The 18202-nt window shown below is 42.9% G+C and overlaps 1 protein-coding gene across 3 annotated transcripts; it reads left to right on the plus strand.

Annotated features, from left to right (window-relative positions):
• The first annotated feature begins 1228 nt into the window (after positions 1-1228).
• On the plus strand, positions 1229-13906 carry LOC121340045 (gamma-aminobutyric acid receptor subunit rho-1). 3 transcript variants are annotated; one of them, XM_041412425.1, is made up of 9 exons: positions 1229-1464; positions 2805-2872; positions 4666-4889; positions 7152-7211; positions 8202-8284; positions 9460-9600; positions 10062-10214; positions 11916-12112; positions 12938-13906. In XM_041412425.1, exons 1-9 carry the CDS (start codon positions 1446-1448, stop codon positions 13223-13225), a joined length of 1233 nt encoding a protein of 410 aa, XP_041268359.1. In that variant the 5' UTR covers positions 1229-1445; the 3' UTR covers positions 13226-13906. The 3 variants fall into 3 exon arrangements, with proteins under 3 accessions (XP_041268359.1, XP_041268360.1, XP_041268361.1); XM_041412426.1 differs by having other exon boundaries at positions 7155-7211; XM_041412427.1 differs by lacking the exon at positions 7152-7211 and having other exon boundaries at positions 1231-1464.
• Positions 13907-18202: the final 4296 nt, after the last annotated feature.

The raw sequence follows: 18202 nt of genomic DNA on the forward strand, positions 1-18202 counted from the left end.
CTTCTTCCCACTGGCACTGGCAGAGAGGAAGAACCTTTCTGAACACAGTAAAACCTACTCTCCAATGTTCGCTTTGCCACTGGCCTCTGCCTTGGACAGGCACAAACCCTCCCTAATGTACACCCTCAGGTCTTTCAGAGGCTGAACTAAACCTCAAGCAGAAGCAGGGGCCAGTTTCTAAAGTGCCTGAGGGATAATTCATGACTAGAACTCACTGATGGAAGTAGACAACTCAAACCTCTTAGCAATTTTGTTGAACTTAGATAAAGCATCTTTCTAAGATACCTTGAAGTCCAGATACAGGATTTGAGTGAGGAGTCGCTGACAACACCACTGGTCTCTGTTAGGAGATCTGGCTTCTTGTACAACTTTCAACGAGTCTTTGAGAAGTCCAGCACGGCTAAGCAGTCTCATTTATGAGAAACTTTATCTCAGGAACTTTTCCCTCATCAAGTTTCTTTGTCAGCTTGTTTTCCTTTAATCTACTTCTTACTTGTCTTATGTAAATTCAGATGAGTGCCTCTCTGAGTGCACCATCTTTTCTAAAATCAAGAGCCAGCAAAACCTTTCCTCCTTTTTTTGAGCCCTCCTGCCTGCCAAGTGGCTGGTCTGCAGCTGGCTCTGAGGGCAGCAAAGGCTTCCCCTACACAAGGGAGCAACCGAGGAGCTGCTGCCATCACCATCCCAGCCACAGCCCTGGGGCACTGAACAGCAGCTTGCACTTTGGATGTGGAAGGGGATCAGAGCCTCCTCTGCCCAGCATTCTGTGCAGCTCCAGCAGCTTCTGGAATTACCCTCCCAGGCTCCTTAATGCTCAGAGACCTCCCAGGCCTGTAATGCTGCTTTTTATCCTTGATGGAAATCTGGGGCAGAAGCTAATAATTTTATCCCAAATTAGGGAATGGCCTGCCTCCTGGCCTGCTTCCCAGACTGTCTCCATTTTGTTCCTGGGCAGCAGCCAGTAGCTTATTTGATATATTGTTTCCCTAATTCCTGGCCTCACACTCCATCATAAGTCAATGTCAGGATTGCCTCCCCCTCTCCACTTATCCATGCATATTGCTCCTCCAGCCCCACATTTTAATGACTGTCCCCAAACTGCTGTATGCAGAGAGAATTTTACAGGGAAAAAAAGCCACCAAACAAACGTTTGCTCAGTGCTAAAATTATCACAGGTGCCTGAACCACATGCTGAGTGCAGGAATGAGTTTTTAATGACATTCTGCCAACCACTGCCACGATCACAGTCTCATGCTCTAAGGGGTGGATGTTCTGAGGAGTAAATGGAGTGAAACAAGAGCGTACTTCTCACAGGCACTGCCCAGGGCTCATAGCTGTGCTTCTCTCCTCCTGGTAGCCCAATCTTGAAACGAAGCCCTGACATCACCAAATCTCCCCTGACCAAGTCAGAGCAGCTGCTGCGAATAGATGACCATGACTTCAGCATGAGACCAGGTTTTGGAGGTATGAAACATGCACATTTGTCACTGTTCCTGTTTTATACTGTCGCTTCTTTATACTGTAACATTTACAGCAGTGGAGAAGCAGATTGGCTCTTCAGTCTCTAATATCTATTCTTTTGAGTTGTGAATTCATGGCATTCTCGGGGGAATGGAGGTTCAGTGACATAGCCTTCTGGATGAGCAAAAAGCATAGTCAAAGGCAGGGAAATGTGATTAACAGGCAATATATTAATCCTAGTGCTTAGTGATACTTTCCTCTGATAAAAATCTGCAAATACACCTTATGTTTATTCCTGGATGATGTGGGAAATTCTAAGTTTTTTTCTTCGTATGGCCATACATGTGCATAATCAAATGATGTACCACATTTACTTCATTTATAACCCGAAATAAAATATTTCTACTGTGTTAATGCTTGCTCACAGTTTTGTGTGCTAGAGCAACTGAAGCTTTCAGGGAAATGGATGAAGGAGAACACGCTTTCTTTCAGCCCATCGGATTAGAGAATATTGTAATTTATCTACCCTTTCTGGCTGACAGATGGTCATTCAAATCCAGGATACCATTATATACTCTGATGAAAGAAGATTTTATCGCTAAATGCTCAATATGCCAAATACCAGCATGTTCAATTAATTTAAAAACATTTCAGTTTCACAGCAGTTCACAAATGTGAGCATTATTTTACTTGACAGCTCCCCTGGACTGTAATTGCCAGAGGTATATGAGAGACTAATCAAAGCCTGGAGGAGAGAAAAAAGTTCAGAATCCCTATTACACGGGGTCACAGTTGGATCCTTCCCCACAAGAGCCTCAGGCTCAGTGGCACATGCCTGTGTCCTGCAATGTATCCCCTCCTGTCACCCTTTCTTTTCCACAGCTGCATACTGAGCCTTGTGAAAGTCAAATGCAAGTAGTAGCATTCATAGATGTTATTAGCCTGAAAGGGGAGTAAAAGTGAGGGAAAATCTCCCACATATCCCTTAGTTGTGCCACCACTAGTCTCTCTGTGAAAGGATCCTCTTCCAGTAATCTCTCTCACCAGTCCCAGACCCAAGCACTAGAGCTAAAAACAATTAAAGCTGCTTTTAAATCTTGAAGGGACACACGTAGGATAACACAATAAAAAGAGAAAATTATTAGTGGGTCAGTCTTATTACTGACTTTAATTGTTATAAGGAGATTTTTGTTGTGAATTTAAATAATTTATACTTTCTATTGGCTTACTGTTGTTTCTATTTAAGACTGAGCATCTATTCTATCTGTAAGATAGTAAAGTCACAGGACTGCTTTATCTCACGAGGTTTGTGCTTTTTCAAAGCCTAATTTTTTTCCCGCTAGGCCCTGCAATTCCTGTCGGGGTGGATGTCCAAGTTGAAAGTCTGGACAGCATTTCTGAGGTGGACATGGTAAGAGTCACAGATGGGACCTCTGGTGACCAAAACTCTGCAGGCTACCTGGGTTTGTGTCTGTGGGGTTTGAATACTGCCAAGGACAAACACTCTACAGCCTCCAAAGGCAGATGCACATTCAATCTGAATCTGCCAACAATTACTTCTATTGACCTCATGCTACCATTTCATGGCCCTTGAAGCAGAAGGAAGAAATCTGTCATTTTCTTTTCTCTAGGACAAAATGATAAAACATTGCCAAGACTGTCTCAGAGGATTTGGGTTTCTATATTTTCTTATATAGTGATAACACACTTAAAAGCTCTGAGGAGACCAATGAATGTGTTCGTTTTAAGGACTTACATGCTTCAGACATAGTCACTTTGGACATGTTCTGAGGTAGTCAGGGGCCAGAGAGCTCCCAAGGAAAAGGGGAATGGCTTTAAACTGAAAGAGGGTAGGTTTTGATATAAGGAAGAAATTCTTTACTCAGGGTGTGGAGAAACACTGGAACAGACTGCCCAGAGCAGTTGTGGATGCCCCATCCCATTCAAGATCAGGCTGGAGAGGGCTTTAAACAACTTGGTTTAGTGGAAGATAGCCTGCCAATGTTAGTGGGGGCTGGAACAAGATGGTCTTTAAGGGCACTTTTCCATTCCAAACATTCTATGACCCACAGAATCTCTCAATTACTCAGGTTTTGCATTGGAAGAGAAAATAATCGCTCACCAATACAGAATATTTTTTCAAAAGGTTTTGACTTTTCAACAAAATTAGCAAACAGCCCTGAAGGTTTCACAGGAAGCCACACATTCTCTGTGCTCCTAATTAACAGACAGAGGGATAAAGAGTCTGCACCAGACCTCCTCCAATGGTTGAGCCAGGTGCAGGGCTGTGTGGCAGCACAGCTGGTGGTTGGCAGACACACTGGTGGCATGTCAGGCTCCTCTCACTGCAGCTATTTCAGCTCTTGTGTGGGCTGGGATATCTGCAGTCATCTGACCTCAGGGGTAAACATTTTCCCCAGAACTGGGGACCCTTCCAGCTGACTCCCTGACTCCAGTGCTCTTGGCACCCTGATAGCTAGCCATGGGTATCCTGAGCTTTCACCTGTTTTGGCTGAGGAGAAAGCTTGTGAAGGTGGCCAGAGGGCCCCTAAAAAGCTTTGGGACTTGAAATCCGAGTAGAAGAACATCGAGGACTTAGAAGTTAAAGGAAAAACCCAGACCCCAAAACAAAACCCAAACCAAACAAAACCCAAACAACAAACCTGTTATTTTTTCTTTTTTTTTTCAATCAAACATTATGATTTTGAATTAGTTCCCATGGCTTTTGAATACTGCCCCTGTTCCTCCTCTAATGTCATGTTGCAATACTCATCAACATGGGAAAACCACTAGATGGCCTCAGGTTAAAAAAAAAAAAAGCTCAGGGTCGATTTTGGCTGTTAGCAAAATAATAATGGAGAAGATTTTACATTTTCAGAATCAATACTTTTTAACTCCTGCAGTTTTATAGAAAAATGCCATGGTGCTCAGCAAGATCATTATTGCTTTTTAAATGAAGACACATCAGTGACAGAGTTATTCATTGTGTACTAAGTTTAAGCTTGAGAAGTGAGTTGTGGCTGAGCCCAGTAAGTGTATCTGACCTGGTGAATAAATAAGCTGCAGCTGGTGATGCCCTTTGCAGCCTGGGGAGTGGATGTGCCCTCAGGAGAAGTGCTTTACCATTCATGGTTTGTCCCAGAGAGGAGCAATCCCTACTGTGCTGATAAGGTTTAAGTTGTGACAGAAGCCTGTTTGCTGCAGGACTTCACCATGACGCTTTACCTGAGGCACTACTGGAAAGATGAGAGGCTGTCCTTCCCCAGCACCAACAACCAAAGCATGACCTTTGATGGCAGACTGGTGAAGAAGATCTGGGTGCCTGACATGTTCTTTGTCCACTCCAAGCGTTCCTTCATCCACGACACCACCACAGACAACGTCATGCTGCGGGTCCAGCCAGATGGGAAGGTACTTTATAGCCTCAGGTAAAACTGCATTCGGTCAATGCAAGCTGTTAGTGGAAAGAGAAAGTGGCTTAATTGATTCCTGTATTGTGTTTTTGCATGACTTCATACAAAAAAGAGGCATTCTTCATAAAAAAGAATGGATGTTCTGGCTATCCACAGACATCTGAGTGCCTGTATGAGTATATTTAAGTGCCTGTTGCAGAAAGCCAGTTTCTGTGCCAGCATTGTTGGTTCCACCACTGTCTCTTCACCTTGTGAGCATGGCTAGCCCCTGTCCCTGTCGGGAAGCTGCAGTCAGACGTGGCAGTCCCTTGGAGCAGGCTCAGTGGAGGCCAGCAGGCTGCAATCCCCACGGAGCACTGCTGAAGAGGCAGGGCACATTCTAAATGAAAGGGTAGTGCCTGGTAATGAAGAGAAGTCCAGGGCAGCTATAGTTACCCACTTCACCACACAGCAAAGTCTCTGGGCTTAGCAAAATGTGCAGTTTCTATTCTTGAAAGCGATAATGAAGAAGTATAAATTTATAATAAGAAAAAAACAGAGGGAACATCCTTCAGCACGTGAAGTGACAAGCTTCAGAGCAAGGGTATATAGCTCTTGGTGAATCCTGTGTACTGTTGGAGCAAGCCAAACACTTGGTTTGGCTCTTCCTGCTTTTTGCTCCCTTTTCATGTGAAATCCATGGACCTCCTTGCAGGAAACATTTTTGTTGTCCTCTGGCTTGAGGGGTGGTCCCAGCCCTGGCTTTCTCCCTTATTTTCCAAATAGTTCATCAGTTGACATAAGTCTGAATGTTATTAAATTGGGATTTTTAAATTTCTGGTAAGTAACACTTTCATGCTTGGAGATGCTAAGTGAGGAGCATGTGTGTCATGATTGCCCAGCTGGCAACTAAACCCCATGCAGCTGCTGGCTCACTCTGTCCTGGTGGGAGGGAGAATTGGAACAGTAAGAGACAAAAAAAACCTCGTGGGCTGAGATAAAGGCAGATAATCAGGTAAAGCAAAAGCCCCATGCACAGGCAAAGCAAATAAAGAAACTCATTCAGCACTTCCCAAGGGCAGGCAGGTGTTCAGCCAGCCCCAGAAATGCATCACACATAATGGTCACTTGGGAACACGAATGCCTTTATTCCAAACTTCCACCCCTTCCTTCTTCTTCCCCCACTTCATATGCTAAGCATGATGACATATACTGTGGAATGTCCTTTTGGTCAGCTGGGGTCAGCTGTCCCCTCCAAACTCCCTGTGCACACTCAGCCTCTTCCCTTTTAGGGTGGTGTGAGAAGCAGAAAAGGCCTTGATGCTGTGGAAGCCCTGCTCAGCATGATGAACGTATCCCTATGTTATTAACACTGTTTTCTTGATGAATCCAAGACGTATTCCCACACTAGCTACCGTGAAAAAATTTAACTCTATCCCAGACAATCAATTTGTCAATCTCTAAAGGAATACAAAATCTGTTCTTCTGTTTTACTTGGCTGCAGCTGAATCCAGTTAGAAAGCAAGTACTGCCAAAGGACCCATAAAAACCTATTTGAAAGGAAATTTCTGTACAATATTCTGATGCAAGAATGTCAACATCACCTGATAAATAAACAAAGCATCAGATGATAGATAATATATTCTGAAGGACAAAAAGAAGGAAAACCTGGCTGATAGGAGGTCAGTATCAGCAAGATTCATAGATTTAACTAGTGAGAAAGTTGCAGAATATACTGCTTGTGAAGGCTGTGGAGGTCTTTAGGGAATGTTGGTAGCGGCAGAGGTGAAGCTGAACCTGCCACCAGGTGAGGGGGTAACTTCTCAGCCTGCCAAGATGTTTTATGATTCTACAAAAAAAGTCAAGCAAAGAAATTCTTGATTCCCTAGGGGGCATCAGTTTGACAAGAATTCTTTTGTTCTTGGATATTTTTTTCTTACACTTCATTTGAATTCATTGCCTGAACATTACCTTCTCATTATCAAAGCTTTTTCTTCACTCAGCAGATTAGACGTGATTCAGGTATTCTTTAGGCCTTTGCAAAGTTTGGTCAGGTCCTGAGTACAATAAAAAAGGACAAGAATATGACATATTGTTCAGCTATGGCATGCGTGCCTACACACTCATTTAGCTGCCAATCACCTGCAACTCAAGCATTTATGGTTATCTAAAGAACATGGGAACAGGAGGACATCAAACTCAGATCCTGCACAGTCTTGTGCTTAAACAATTGCCGGGCACAAAGTGGTGGTGAAAGACTCCAATAGCAAATTGGCTGAGTTTCAGTGTTTTATTCAGCAGTGAGTGCAGGTTGCAATGCTTCCTGAATGCTGGGGAAGGACAAAGGCTCCCTGACAGGTTGTTACTGCCTGACTGCCTTGCTGAACGCCTTTGCCTGCAGATTGTATTTTTCCTTGGTGTCTGCCTTTTTAGGGTTCTTTGCCAGGCATTGTTTTCCCATCTTGGAAACCACCATAGACCTCACTGGCACCTAAACTTCCAGCTGAGCCAAGCACTTTCACTCAAAGGCTAAATCCAGACGGGAAAGCAACATCATGATGACAGAACCCACTCGTGTAGAAGGACTACTAATATAAGGGATTGCACTGTGTTTTTATCACGTATGATGTCTCCCTACCACTAAGCCTTCTATAACTTATTAATTCTTTCCCCAATATAATTTATACTTTTATTTTCATTTACTTCTCTGCAGTCCAAACCAGTCGAGTGGAGATTTATGGTTGCTTCTGGTTCAAACACCAAATTATGCTATTAAAAATATGGTAATCAGACCATGGCAAAGCCAGAGATTTTGATGGATGGACCAGAGCATTTCGGTGGTTGCTTGCATTCCAGCTCCAGCTCTGTGCCCTCTGGTGGCTGATTCCCATGTGTGATCACCGAGTTTCCACTGAGCAGCTGGAAATTCACTGTGTGCAAGGAAATTGCCTGCACTCCTCATGAGTTGCAACTGTGATGGCTTTTACAAATGCAAATTATTTTATCGTACAAAGCATCTGTTTAAAGGACAGATGTCTGCAGAGATGTGTTTGCTGATTGTCAGGGGGGAAGTGTCCTTTTTGTCCTTTCTCATTTTCTTCTCCAATACTTCTGCCATCTAGCTGCAATTTGTAATGGCCTAACTTTCGTGGCACCTTTTTTAACAGTAGCTTGCTGAGATGAAGAAATGGCTTTAACTAAAGTGGAATGGCTTTAGCTGAATGGAAAGAATTTATTTTCAGTTGAGTGGTACTGTAGTTGTTTAATAAAAGACCAAACTCACAGCTTTACTATTTTACGGTCCCATAAGGGACAAGTTTTTAATGGAGTGATTTTTTTTATTCCTAGAGTTACAGTAACAGCAATGTGCAACATGGATTTTAGTCGCTTTCCCCTGGACACGCAGACATGTTCCCTGGAGATTGAAAGCTGTAAGTAAAGTGGAGGTATAGGGGAGCCAAGGGCACCCCATGGGCACCCAAACTGTGTTATACCAATAATTAATTATATCAATGATTAATGATACCAATAATTAAACTGCTGCTGTGTTTATGGGAGCTCTAACCAAAGGCATCAGACTTCAACACTAAGAAAAGCTCCCTGCCTGTATTTTTTCACTAGAATTAGATGATGTTTGCATCAAGTGGTTTTAAAAACCCGCAGTGAGCACTGTCTTTCCAGTGGCCCTGAATGCCCAGTGGGGCCCAGGCTGCCCCATTACCACCCCACCCCCAAAGCCACTTGCTCGCAGGTCAGCAGTCACCAACAGCACAGGCTGTTTGCGCAGGTGCCCTCAAACACATGGATAAATGGCTGTATGCCCTTCATGGGCACCATCTGCTCATCCATGGCATAGAAACCATGATGGGGTAGTGATATTAATTGCCTGTTTTAGATAAAGCCAGCTTATGCCTTTTGTTCCAAGTATGATGCACATATGAATTGTCCAGGTTTCACATAGCAACATTTTAAACTTTTGGGTTTTTTGGGTTATTTTCTTCTCCTTCTTAAGCTGGCAATAAGAAATTACACTCTTAATTCTGTTTTAATATGTTTCTATACATTTTTTTCTTCCTGTGTGGAAAGAGCTGCTACTAAACCCATCTGAAAGGATCAACAGTAATGTTCCACATTTATTAAAAAACAAAGTAATGTTCATGTGTTCATAGGCAGAAATCTTTTTCTCCAAGAGTTTTTATTCCTGCATGCCTCAGACCATTGTTTGTTCAGATTGTTCCTCTCAGATTGCTCTCATCACCCCAAGCAGGTTCCTTCTGCTAAGGCTCCCTTTCTTTGCTTCTGATTTTAGGAGGTTTACAGAAAAGAATTTTTCAAGTTTTGATGCAGTGGGTTACTTGACACACATATTATGTGTATGAAACTATGATTAGAGAAACAGGAGGGTTAACAAAACCTACCAGGCATCAGTCCTGAGGGTTGTGACCATGAGCTAGCCCACTCCTTGCCACAGCCATACCCACCACCTGGGTGAGTGGCATTTGGGAATTTGACCTTTTCAGCTGGGAGCTCTGTGGGTAAGCCCGGGACCATGGGGGTGGTAGTAACTGTCTTAGTGCACTATCCTGAATTTGCTCTGCTTCTCTAGATGCTTACACTGAAGATGACCTTATGCTCTACTGGAAGAATGGGAACGATTCCCTAAAAACAGATGAGAGGATATCACTGTCCCAGTTCCTGATTCAGGAATTTCACACCACCACAAAGCTTGCCTTTTACAGCAGCACAGGTGGGCAACTAGAGCAGCTGCCAGAGCTGGGGGAAGAAGGGTGAAAACTGTCTTTCTTGACCCTGGCCATGGAGGATTGTCCAGTGGGGGTTCTCTCTGTTTCCCATCAGACCTGCCACTCTTCTATACCAAGTTGGCTGCCCCTGCCACGCACTCCTATCTTAATGGTCATGTAGTCTGGAAAGATAATCCCTCTTCAAGGTCACATCAAGTCTTCACTTGAATTAAACTCTCTGATTGCACAGGTTATATTTTCTGGAATTCATCAACCTGAGAGATGGTTTGACTTTGATTTGTTGGTTCAGTAAGGAGTTTTTTTCTGTAGATTGCAATGATCTGCAGCCATTAACTGTGTTTTCAGAAGAGAAAATGAGTTAATTTTCCCCTGGTGCAGCATCACCCTATCTGAAGGTAGTCTGGCGTTGCTGTAACTCCTCTTTTTCACTCTCTCTGTTTCACAGGGTGGTACAATCGCCTCTATATAAACTTCACATTACGCAGACACATCTTCTTCTTCCTGCTCCAAACCTACTTCCCTGCCACTCTCATGGTCATGTTGTCCTGGGTGTCCTTCTGGATCGACCGACGAGCAGTTCCTGCCAGAGTCCCGTTAGGTAAAAACAATCTGGTAGTCAGCAGACCTAAGAGACAAAGGCTGCTACCACAGCTTTGACCATCAAGGTGAAATCCCCAGTGCCATGCACCGTGTTGCCTCAAGGCACAGAAATCAGCTGTGCCACACACGTGCCCCAGGGACAGGGCATGTGTCCCCTGTGGTGCAAAGCCTCCTCGTGCCAAGACAATTGCTTTCCCTGTTTGCACAAGATGCACCTGGAATGAATCAAAGAGCAAACATTCCACTCTGCTTTTATTGCTCTAAACAGGGACGGGGCACGTGTACAGCCAAGGTGTCAGTATCCTTCAGAGACTTCAGTGAGTGAGAAGGTGAAAATCAGTATCAGCAGCCCTGACAAAATTTCTGTTTATTGAGTTTTGCTAGAGGAGGGAGGGTGGAGGTAACACAGCTGAACTGTGCTGTGCAGTTTAACTTTTTTAATGAATTTGCATTGTAGTGTGAGGGATTCAGCTTCCCCTTTTGCAGCATCTTTTTGAGAGATGAAGCCATATGTCACAGGGTTCACCACAGGAGCAGAACTGTGATATGGACATAAATCTTCTAAAGTGGATGCTTTGCTCTCAGCAAAGTGTTGTTTGCTTTTTTGCAGATTCTGAGCTCAGGCTTTCTTTCTCTTATTCCAGGCAACACGCCTCAGGATTTTATTTATTCTTAAAATCGTATTCCTCAGTGGAGAGAATACAGAGAGACAAAATAGATGGCAATAGAGCAGTTTTTCAAGTCTGAATTTAGAAACAGCACCCGCTGCCTCAATATATCATTAAAGGAAGAATAAGGGTGTGGCCTATGGCTTTTCAGAAGATTTAGGCACTGCCTTAGCAGTATTTTTAGCACCTAGACACTCCTGTGAATTCAGTCATTTGTGCTTATATACATAATTTCATCTTCCAAAGTAATCACTAATGTGACATAATTAGCCCCTGAAATGAGAGGGCCATGGAGAGGCTCTCTCAGTACCAGGATAATGCAGAACTACAGGGGCTCCTGCCCTTGCTCTTGTGCTCATTGTGCTCGCCCAGGGTGTAACATGGGACAGCACTGCCTTGTGGGGCACCATTATTCCCTGATTTTGCTCCAGTGAAGGCACAGATCAAGTATGAGAGCTGGGGACTCTGTGGCTTCTTGTGAAGCAGGACTTCCCAGGAGAAGTCCAGCATACAGAAGACACAGGGGAAAGGGGTAAAAGCAGCTGCTTCACTTGTGTCCATGCTGTGGAGAGGTTGAACTAGAAGCTGAGATACTCAGAATCATAGTCATAGAATATCTTGAGTTGGAAGGGAGCCATAAGGATCACTGAGTTCAAGTCTATGTACTTGTACCCCTCCAGAGACTGTCCTGAGCCTAGAATGGGGTGCAGCCAGCACAGAGTCAAAGTGCTGCTGCCTGACCATGGGATGGGAGACTGGTGGTATGGTGAGAAGCCAGACCAGCAACACCCTGAGACCAGAATTAGAGCTGTGCTCACCAAATGGACAAGAAAACTGGACAAGATATATTTGCTCAGTTACAAATCAGGGCTACCTGGACCCTCCTCAGGCAGTAAACTCATTACCCAAAAGAGAAAAAAAAGTATTGCAAGGTAAATTCAGATGTCAGGAAATTGTAAGAACTGCTGTATTTGTCATGAAGAGTCTGGCTTGAAAGCATCTTATGGTCTCTTCTGCTGGTGTATTCCCAGGAATAACCACCGTGCTGACCATGTCCACAATCATCACTGGGGTAAACGCCTCCATGCCTCGTGTTTCCTACATCAAAGCAGTGGACATTTACCTGTGGGTCAGTTTTGTGTTTGTCTTCCTCTCGGTGCTGGAATACGCAGCTGTGAATTACCTGACAACGGTGCAAGAGCGGAAGGAGAGGAAACTGCGGGACAAGGTGAGGTTTTCTACCTCCAATGTCATTTTATTGCCCCCGGGAAAAGGTATGGCAAAATGGTCTGGAAATGTTCAAAGCTTTATAGCTGCAGCTCTCAGCTGCCTGGGAAAAATGCAATGCATGCAAAAAGACACCAGCAGTGAGGTATTGTAGGTTGTAAAGATTTGCCACACACAATCTATGCCCAAGCTCACTGCTCTTTCTTTGGAGTCTGTGTGGGTTAATTTAGGTATTATCCTCCACTGCCTGTATAGATGTGATGGGTCTTAGGATTTTACCTTTAAATATTTTTTATACTGTAGATTGAAACCTGTGGATAGAATCAGAATTCTGTGGTTAGGGTTTCAGATGACATGAGAGATATCACCCACTTTTGTCTATGCAGTCTAAACTTATACAGTGGTCCCACTTTTCCCACTCTGCCCTTGTTACATTAAATTTAAACTAAAATTTCATCGTCAGGGGGTTTCTCTCCAAATGGGGCAGGCTTCATTCCTTCTTGTTGTTTCCCTCTGTCTTCCTCTGATTTTTTCAGCTACAAGGCACAGGTCCAACCTTTATTTGTACCCTGGTACCCATGCCTAAACCGAAGGAGCTTTTCCACAGACAGCCCTGCTCTCTCCCTGACAGTACCTGTGCCTCACAGACATGGAAGTGGAGATGGAAAAAGCTCCTGCCCAGCTCCACTGTTTTGTTCTCCCTTTTGCATCCCAGCAGCCTGAATCCCAGGCCTTTCCCCACCTCTATGGGATGGAAGGAGGAAAGGGGTGTCTGTGAATGTGTGGACATAGCTCCAACCCTTGCTGCCCTTGTCTGTGCCCACAGCCTGCCTGTGCATGCAGCCTACCTCAGCCCCGGACCATGATGGTGGACGGCAGCTACAACGACGGGGACGTGAACGAGCTGGGGCACTTCATGTCCGAGGATGGGGACAAGCAGGACCGGATGATGGTGCAGCTGGCACTGGGCTCGGAGAGAGGCTCGGCCAGGAGGAAAAACCAGAGATACGTCAGCATGCGCATCGACACCCACGCCATCGACAAGTACTCCAGGATAATATTCCCTGGGGCATACATTCTATTTAATTTGATATACTGGTCCATTTTTTCATAGAGATTCGTAACTTCTGTAGTCACAGAGCATTGTGACATGAAATGAAAGTACAGTCTCATAGGCTAAGAGAAAGAAAATAGAGAATTGTTTTATTTGGAAGGAAGATTGATTTTTTTTCCAGGATTTAACTTTTTTTATTAGAGGCAACTCACATGTGGCATAAATAATTGTGGAAGTTTCACATGTCAGCAAAATATAGGATACACAATCTAAAATTTTATACTTATTTAAAGATGTGCTATATTCCTTCTTGTGCCTCACAGGCCACTGTAAACTATTTTAACAAGTGACTATAATTGCCAGTTGTTTATATATGGTGCATCCTCCATTTTGTGCCCCTGAAATCCTAATTCTCTGAGTACCTGAACGCATGCATCTCTCAGCTCAGCAGACTGACCACATTCAATACCAATTAATACAAGAATATGCAAATACTTGCATGTTTGCAGAATGAGGTCATAAATTGTAATTACAAACACAAAATGTCCAGTACTGGGAAATGCTTAGGCAAGGTTATTGATGGCTACAGCTTTCACAGCTTCATACATGACTAATGAGCAGTACTGCACTGGCAGGTCAGTGTAGCAATACTTTCAGACTTGTGCTGTCTTAATAGTATTTAAAACACAGAAATATTTTCAAACTGTCTTGACTAAGATATTAAAATGTGTTGTAATTTAACAAGGAATAAACAAAACACACATATTGTTACATATTGTTAAATGTACATTTAACAAGGAATGAAAAAAAGCCAGACTTCCTGTAATGCTAGCCAAATCCTCTGGGAAACACGGGAACTCCCCTTGGATGTGCTTATTTGGGTCACTGGTAACTTTGCTCTTGAGTTTCCTGGGAATGGGTTTCTCTGCGAAATGATCCCATGAAGACAACTTGCTGTCTATGAAAAAAACCCCAAACTACTTCAGGAGAAGCCTCTTTCCTCTGATATAGTCTGGGCATTGCCAGCCTGTATAAGCCTGAAAACCTGTTTCAGCCTGCAATGCCAGCAGTAGTTGCACTTGCTTTCAGGAAAATCCAGGTTCATCTGTTTGTAGCAAAAGCATAACAGAAAGGTGCTCAACAGCTGACAAAGCAGTAGTAAGGACTTTACAAGAGATACCATGCCAAAACCTTTGGAATGAAGTAAGAAAACAGCTTCCACCATAAGACAGCAGCTCCACTGCAGACACAGGTTCAACTGACAGAATCTGCTTTCATGCTGCATGGTCCCCCAGCATCCTGCAGCCCACCATGCCCTCAGAGAAGGCTCAGCACCTTCCAAGGCAGAGCAAGGGGACACAGCTGGAGCTGGGGCCACTTGGCTCTGACTTAAGTCCCAACTCTCCAACACAGTGTCTGCAGAGCAGCCAATCAATGTGAATACACTCCATATGGAAAAGGCAGAATCTGTAATACAGAAGTGATAAAATAGTTCAGAAAACCAAGAATCAGTTGAATGGAATCAGGGGCCTTTACAACACCAGCAGCACCAAAGGTGTCTCACAATTGTGATCATTCAGTTTTTCTGCTGCTACACTATATACACCTGTGTTCACAAAGCTACTTTGGGTTATATGGCTACATACTGAGGGTTTGCAGGTTTGCATTCACAGGACTTCAAACACCACACGCTTTTGCACACAGAATTGCAGAATTCATTACTGTCTGCACAGCAGATATTCTTTACAGGCGGAGCTGCTCTAGCATCAGACCAAAGCAGCTGTGGCTCCAAAAGGAGACTTACATGACACCTGCCCTGGCCTGCCAGTTCTGTCACTCTACCATCAGGTGTGTAGACACCTGTCACAGGTGTGTGACACAGTCATTGCAGTTGTTTTAACTCTGCTGGTTGTTGTTTTTATTTCCTGTGTAAATAAATGTTATTAAATAAACATACGCAGCATTTCTTACAGCTGCTAAAATTCTGACCTGAAAAACTCCCTACACTTATCTTACACAGCCTACACTCCATAGGTAAAGCAGTAAAATCACAAAAGCTAAAAATCATTGAAAAACACACCCACCCATAAGAATTCTACTATTTATTTCTACAGAGATTTTTTTTACATGCACATGTACTATCATACCTTGTTTTATCAAGTCCCCTTCATAGAATATTATTCTTCTGTAAGTTTTTACAAGAGATTAAAAAAATGCCTTTTTTTTTTAACCTGTAAAAATTTCAGTCAAATGAAAGTAGAAAGGTCACTCTGGCAAAAGCAGATAAAATTTGACTACCAGGTTTGCCCACCCTACATTATTCTTTATTCCTTGTTCTGATGACAATTTTCCCCACAAAGAGATTTCTTGGACAAACTTGCACAGGAATGTATTTAGATTCTCAGTATTGCAAGAACCCATTTATTTCTACAATATAAGAATAGCACGAACAAGAGTGCCAGATTTTATAGTAAGCTCTTCAGCTCCATAAGAAGCTTAATGTTCTGTAGTTTTCTGCAGTGTGGTGCATTCCTTTATAGACTCATTAATCTCGTACTACATATATTATTTGGCATCTGATCAGTATATTAAAGGAGATTTTGAAGATACAAATGGGAGTTGGACTTTTGAATTCCCTGGCTTTCAGTGGGAACCTAGTTTCCAACTTCCCATATGATTTTTCAAAATTTCCCTTAAAGCACAACCCCCTAACCTCAGTGTTTTGATTTACACTATTAATTTACTTGTGTTTTATTTGGGAAACTCTAGTGCCTTTTCAGTCTTATATAAATGTGTATATACATGTATTCTATAACTCCAGGATATGTTATATACAGTCAGTGTTTGCTATCAGCAACTGCACTCATTAAACATATTTACATATGCACTTTTTTGGCTTTTAACCTTTCACTGTATAGGTTTTGTATCCAATCATTAACACTCTGCTCCTTTCCACTTCTACAATAAATCAGAGAAGTTTGTTTGCTTTTGTTTATTTATAGAAACACTCAAAATCACAATAAAACTTCACATTTGTACAGCATCGTGTGTTTTCTACCCTCAAAAGCATGATCTCCATGAGTTTATACATGGAGAGCGCAGGACCTGACCCAGATGAATACCAAATGCATCCTTAAATCTGTTTATGCTGCTAGGGCTGGAGAGTCCCAGAGTTTCACAAGCAGGGCTCTGATAAGAAGCCTGCATGCAAACTCCAGATCACCATGATGATGACACTCAGCTTTCCATCTCACACAGTCACTGTGAGCGTTACCATCCTCACTCTCCTTGCTTTGGGTGATACTCTGCAATTTCTTTAGATTAACCCAAAGCCCAGCCGGGAATGAGGCTATGTACAGAAGGCAGGTCTGTGTGTATTGTGGATGGACACAGGTTCTGCCTGTGAGCACTTCTAGCTTTGGAGGCTGAAGCCTTTGGTAGTCTTTAAGGATGATGATAATTACTGATAGGGTGAAGCAGCAAGGAGCAAACTTCAGTCTGCAAATGAGAAGCTGCGGATAGCCCATACCTGGGAGTGCTCAAGGCCAAGATGGAGTAGGAAAAGAAATGGTATTATTCTAGTAGTGAGAAGGCATAAAGAACTAGATGGTCCTTTCATCTCCCTTCCAACCCAAACCATTCTGTGATTCTCTGAAACTCTAGAGCTATTGCAACAATAGCCAGTGAATAACAACAGGCACAGCACTTCAAAGTTTCAGTGGCAAAAAGCCCCACTTGAATGTTACAGCCTATTTTGGTACCGTTTTCAAAGTCATCCTGTTTAATTCTAATTGGTTAGTAACTTTCTTGCCACTCAAATACCTATTTTGATTTTGATATTTTTGATTTTTCAAAGTCATCCTGTTTAATTCTAATTGGTTAGTAACTTTCTTGCCACTCAATTCTTTGGTTAGACGGTGCTTGTGTGTGAATGTGCTAAGACTTCCTCTTCACACAGGTGTTTACATATTTTCGTCGCGGATTCTCATGGGATAGACTTTTTATTTCTCACAGGTGCAACCCGTTTTTTCTCACAATAATAGATTGTTGTGCAAACTGATTTTCATTCCTAGAATTCTTTCTCACGGGAACTTAAGAGGCTAGCTGTTAATTCAGCTGAGCAAGGCCTGATTTTATAAGGCCTTTCTTTTATAATGTTTTACCTCTATGAAACATAAACAAGAGCTCCATATTCTTACACTGTTCTCAACCATGCGGACTTCACTAGGAGTGAAGCACAGGGCTTCTCACTTTAATTTTAAATAGCAACATTAGATGCAGTTGTAGCTCAAGAAAAATCCTCAGTGAGTTTGTCAGATACTTCTGGCTTCCATTAGTGCCTAGAGGAATCTAAACCAGCAGCAAACTTATCCAACTTTGGCTTAGTGTAGTCTGGACATGAGCACTTATGCAGGATGCACTTTTGCTCCCTAGTAAGAACAAAATGTGGGTGGCAGCAGCTGTCAATGAAACAGTCTGGCGGACAAAACTTCTGTGGAGGGCTGCTACTTGTAGGACAAAAAAATTGCAAACCTCAGGGGTAAAAAAGAAATAATGTAGGATGACTTTTTCTTTGTTATTTCAAAATTATTTATTCTTAAACATTTTGCTCTAAATACAAGACTGCTCTCAGGAACGCTGTTATCAAGCTATGAGATCATTCAATGAATACTAGAGAAACTTCAACAGCTAATGTGTCATGACTCTTCCTCAGAGGAACATGGTCCTGCTCCTTGTGACTGCAATGGGACCACTCACAGTAGGGGGATGCAATTAGAGAAATAAGATTCACAAGAACATAAAACTGCATCCCACTTGAAGAAAGACTGCTGGGCTCTTCTGCACCAGGAACACAGCAGGTTGCAAGTTCTCTCCTTCAAATCTTTTCATAAAAAATAAACCCATCACATTCAATGCTTCATTTTTTGTTTTGCTTCAAACAAGGTGTATCTTTTACTCAGGTTCTAAGACAGATACTAAATAAGAAAATAACAGTAGTTTGGTAAGCTGGCAGAGGCTTCACAACATCTGGACATC

This window comes from Onychostruthus taczanowskii, unplaced genomic scaffold (genome assembly GCF_017590055.1).
Source record: "Onychostruthus taczanowskii isolate IOZ18803 unplaced genomic scaffold, ASM1759005v1 scaffold39, whole genome shotgun sequence".
NCBI lineage: Eukaryota > Metazoa > Chordata > Aves > Passeriformes > Passeridae > Onychostruthus > Onychostruthus taczanowskii.

Coding starts and splice junctions, on each gene's coding strand:
- LOC121340045 (XM_041412425.1), top strand. Junction 7,212..8,201: donor GGACAAAGGCTCCCTGACAG/GTTGTTACTGCC, acceptor TTTTATTCCTAG/AGTTACAGTAACAGCAATGT. Junction 10,215..11,915: donor TCCTGCCAGAGTCCCGTTAG/GTAAAAACAATC, acceptor GTGTATTCCCAG/GAATAACCACCGTGCTGACC.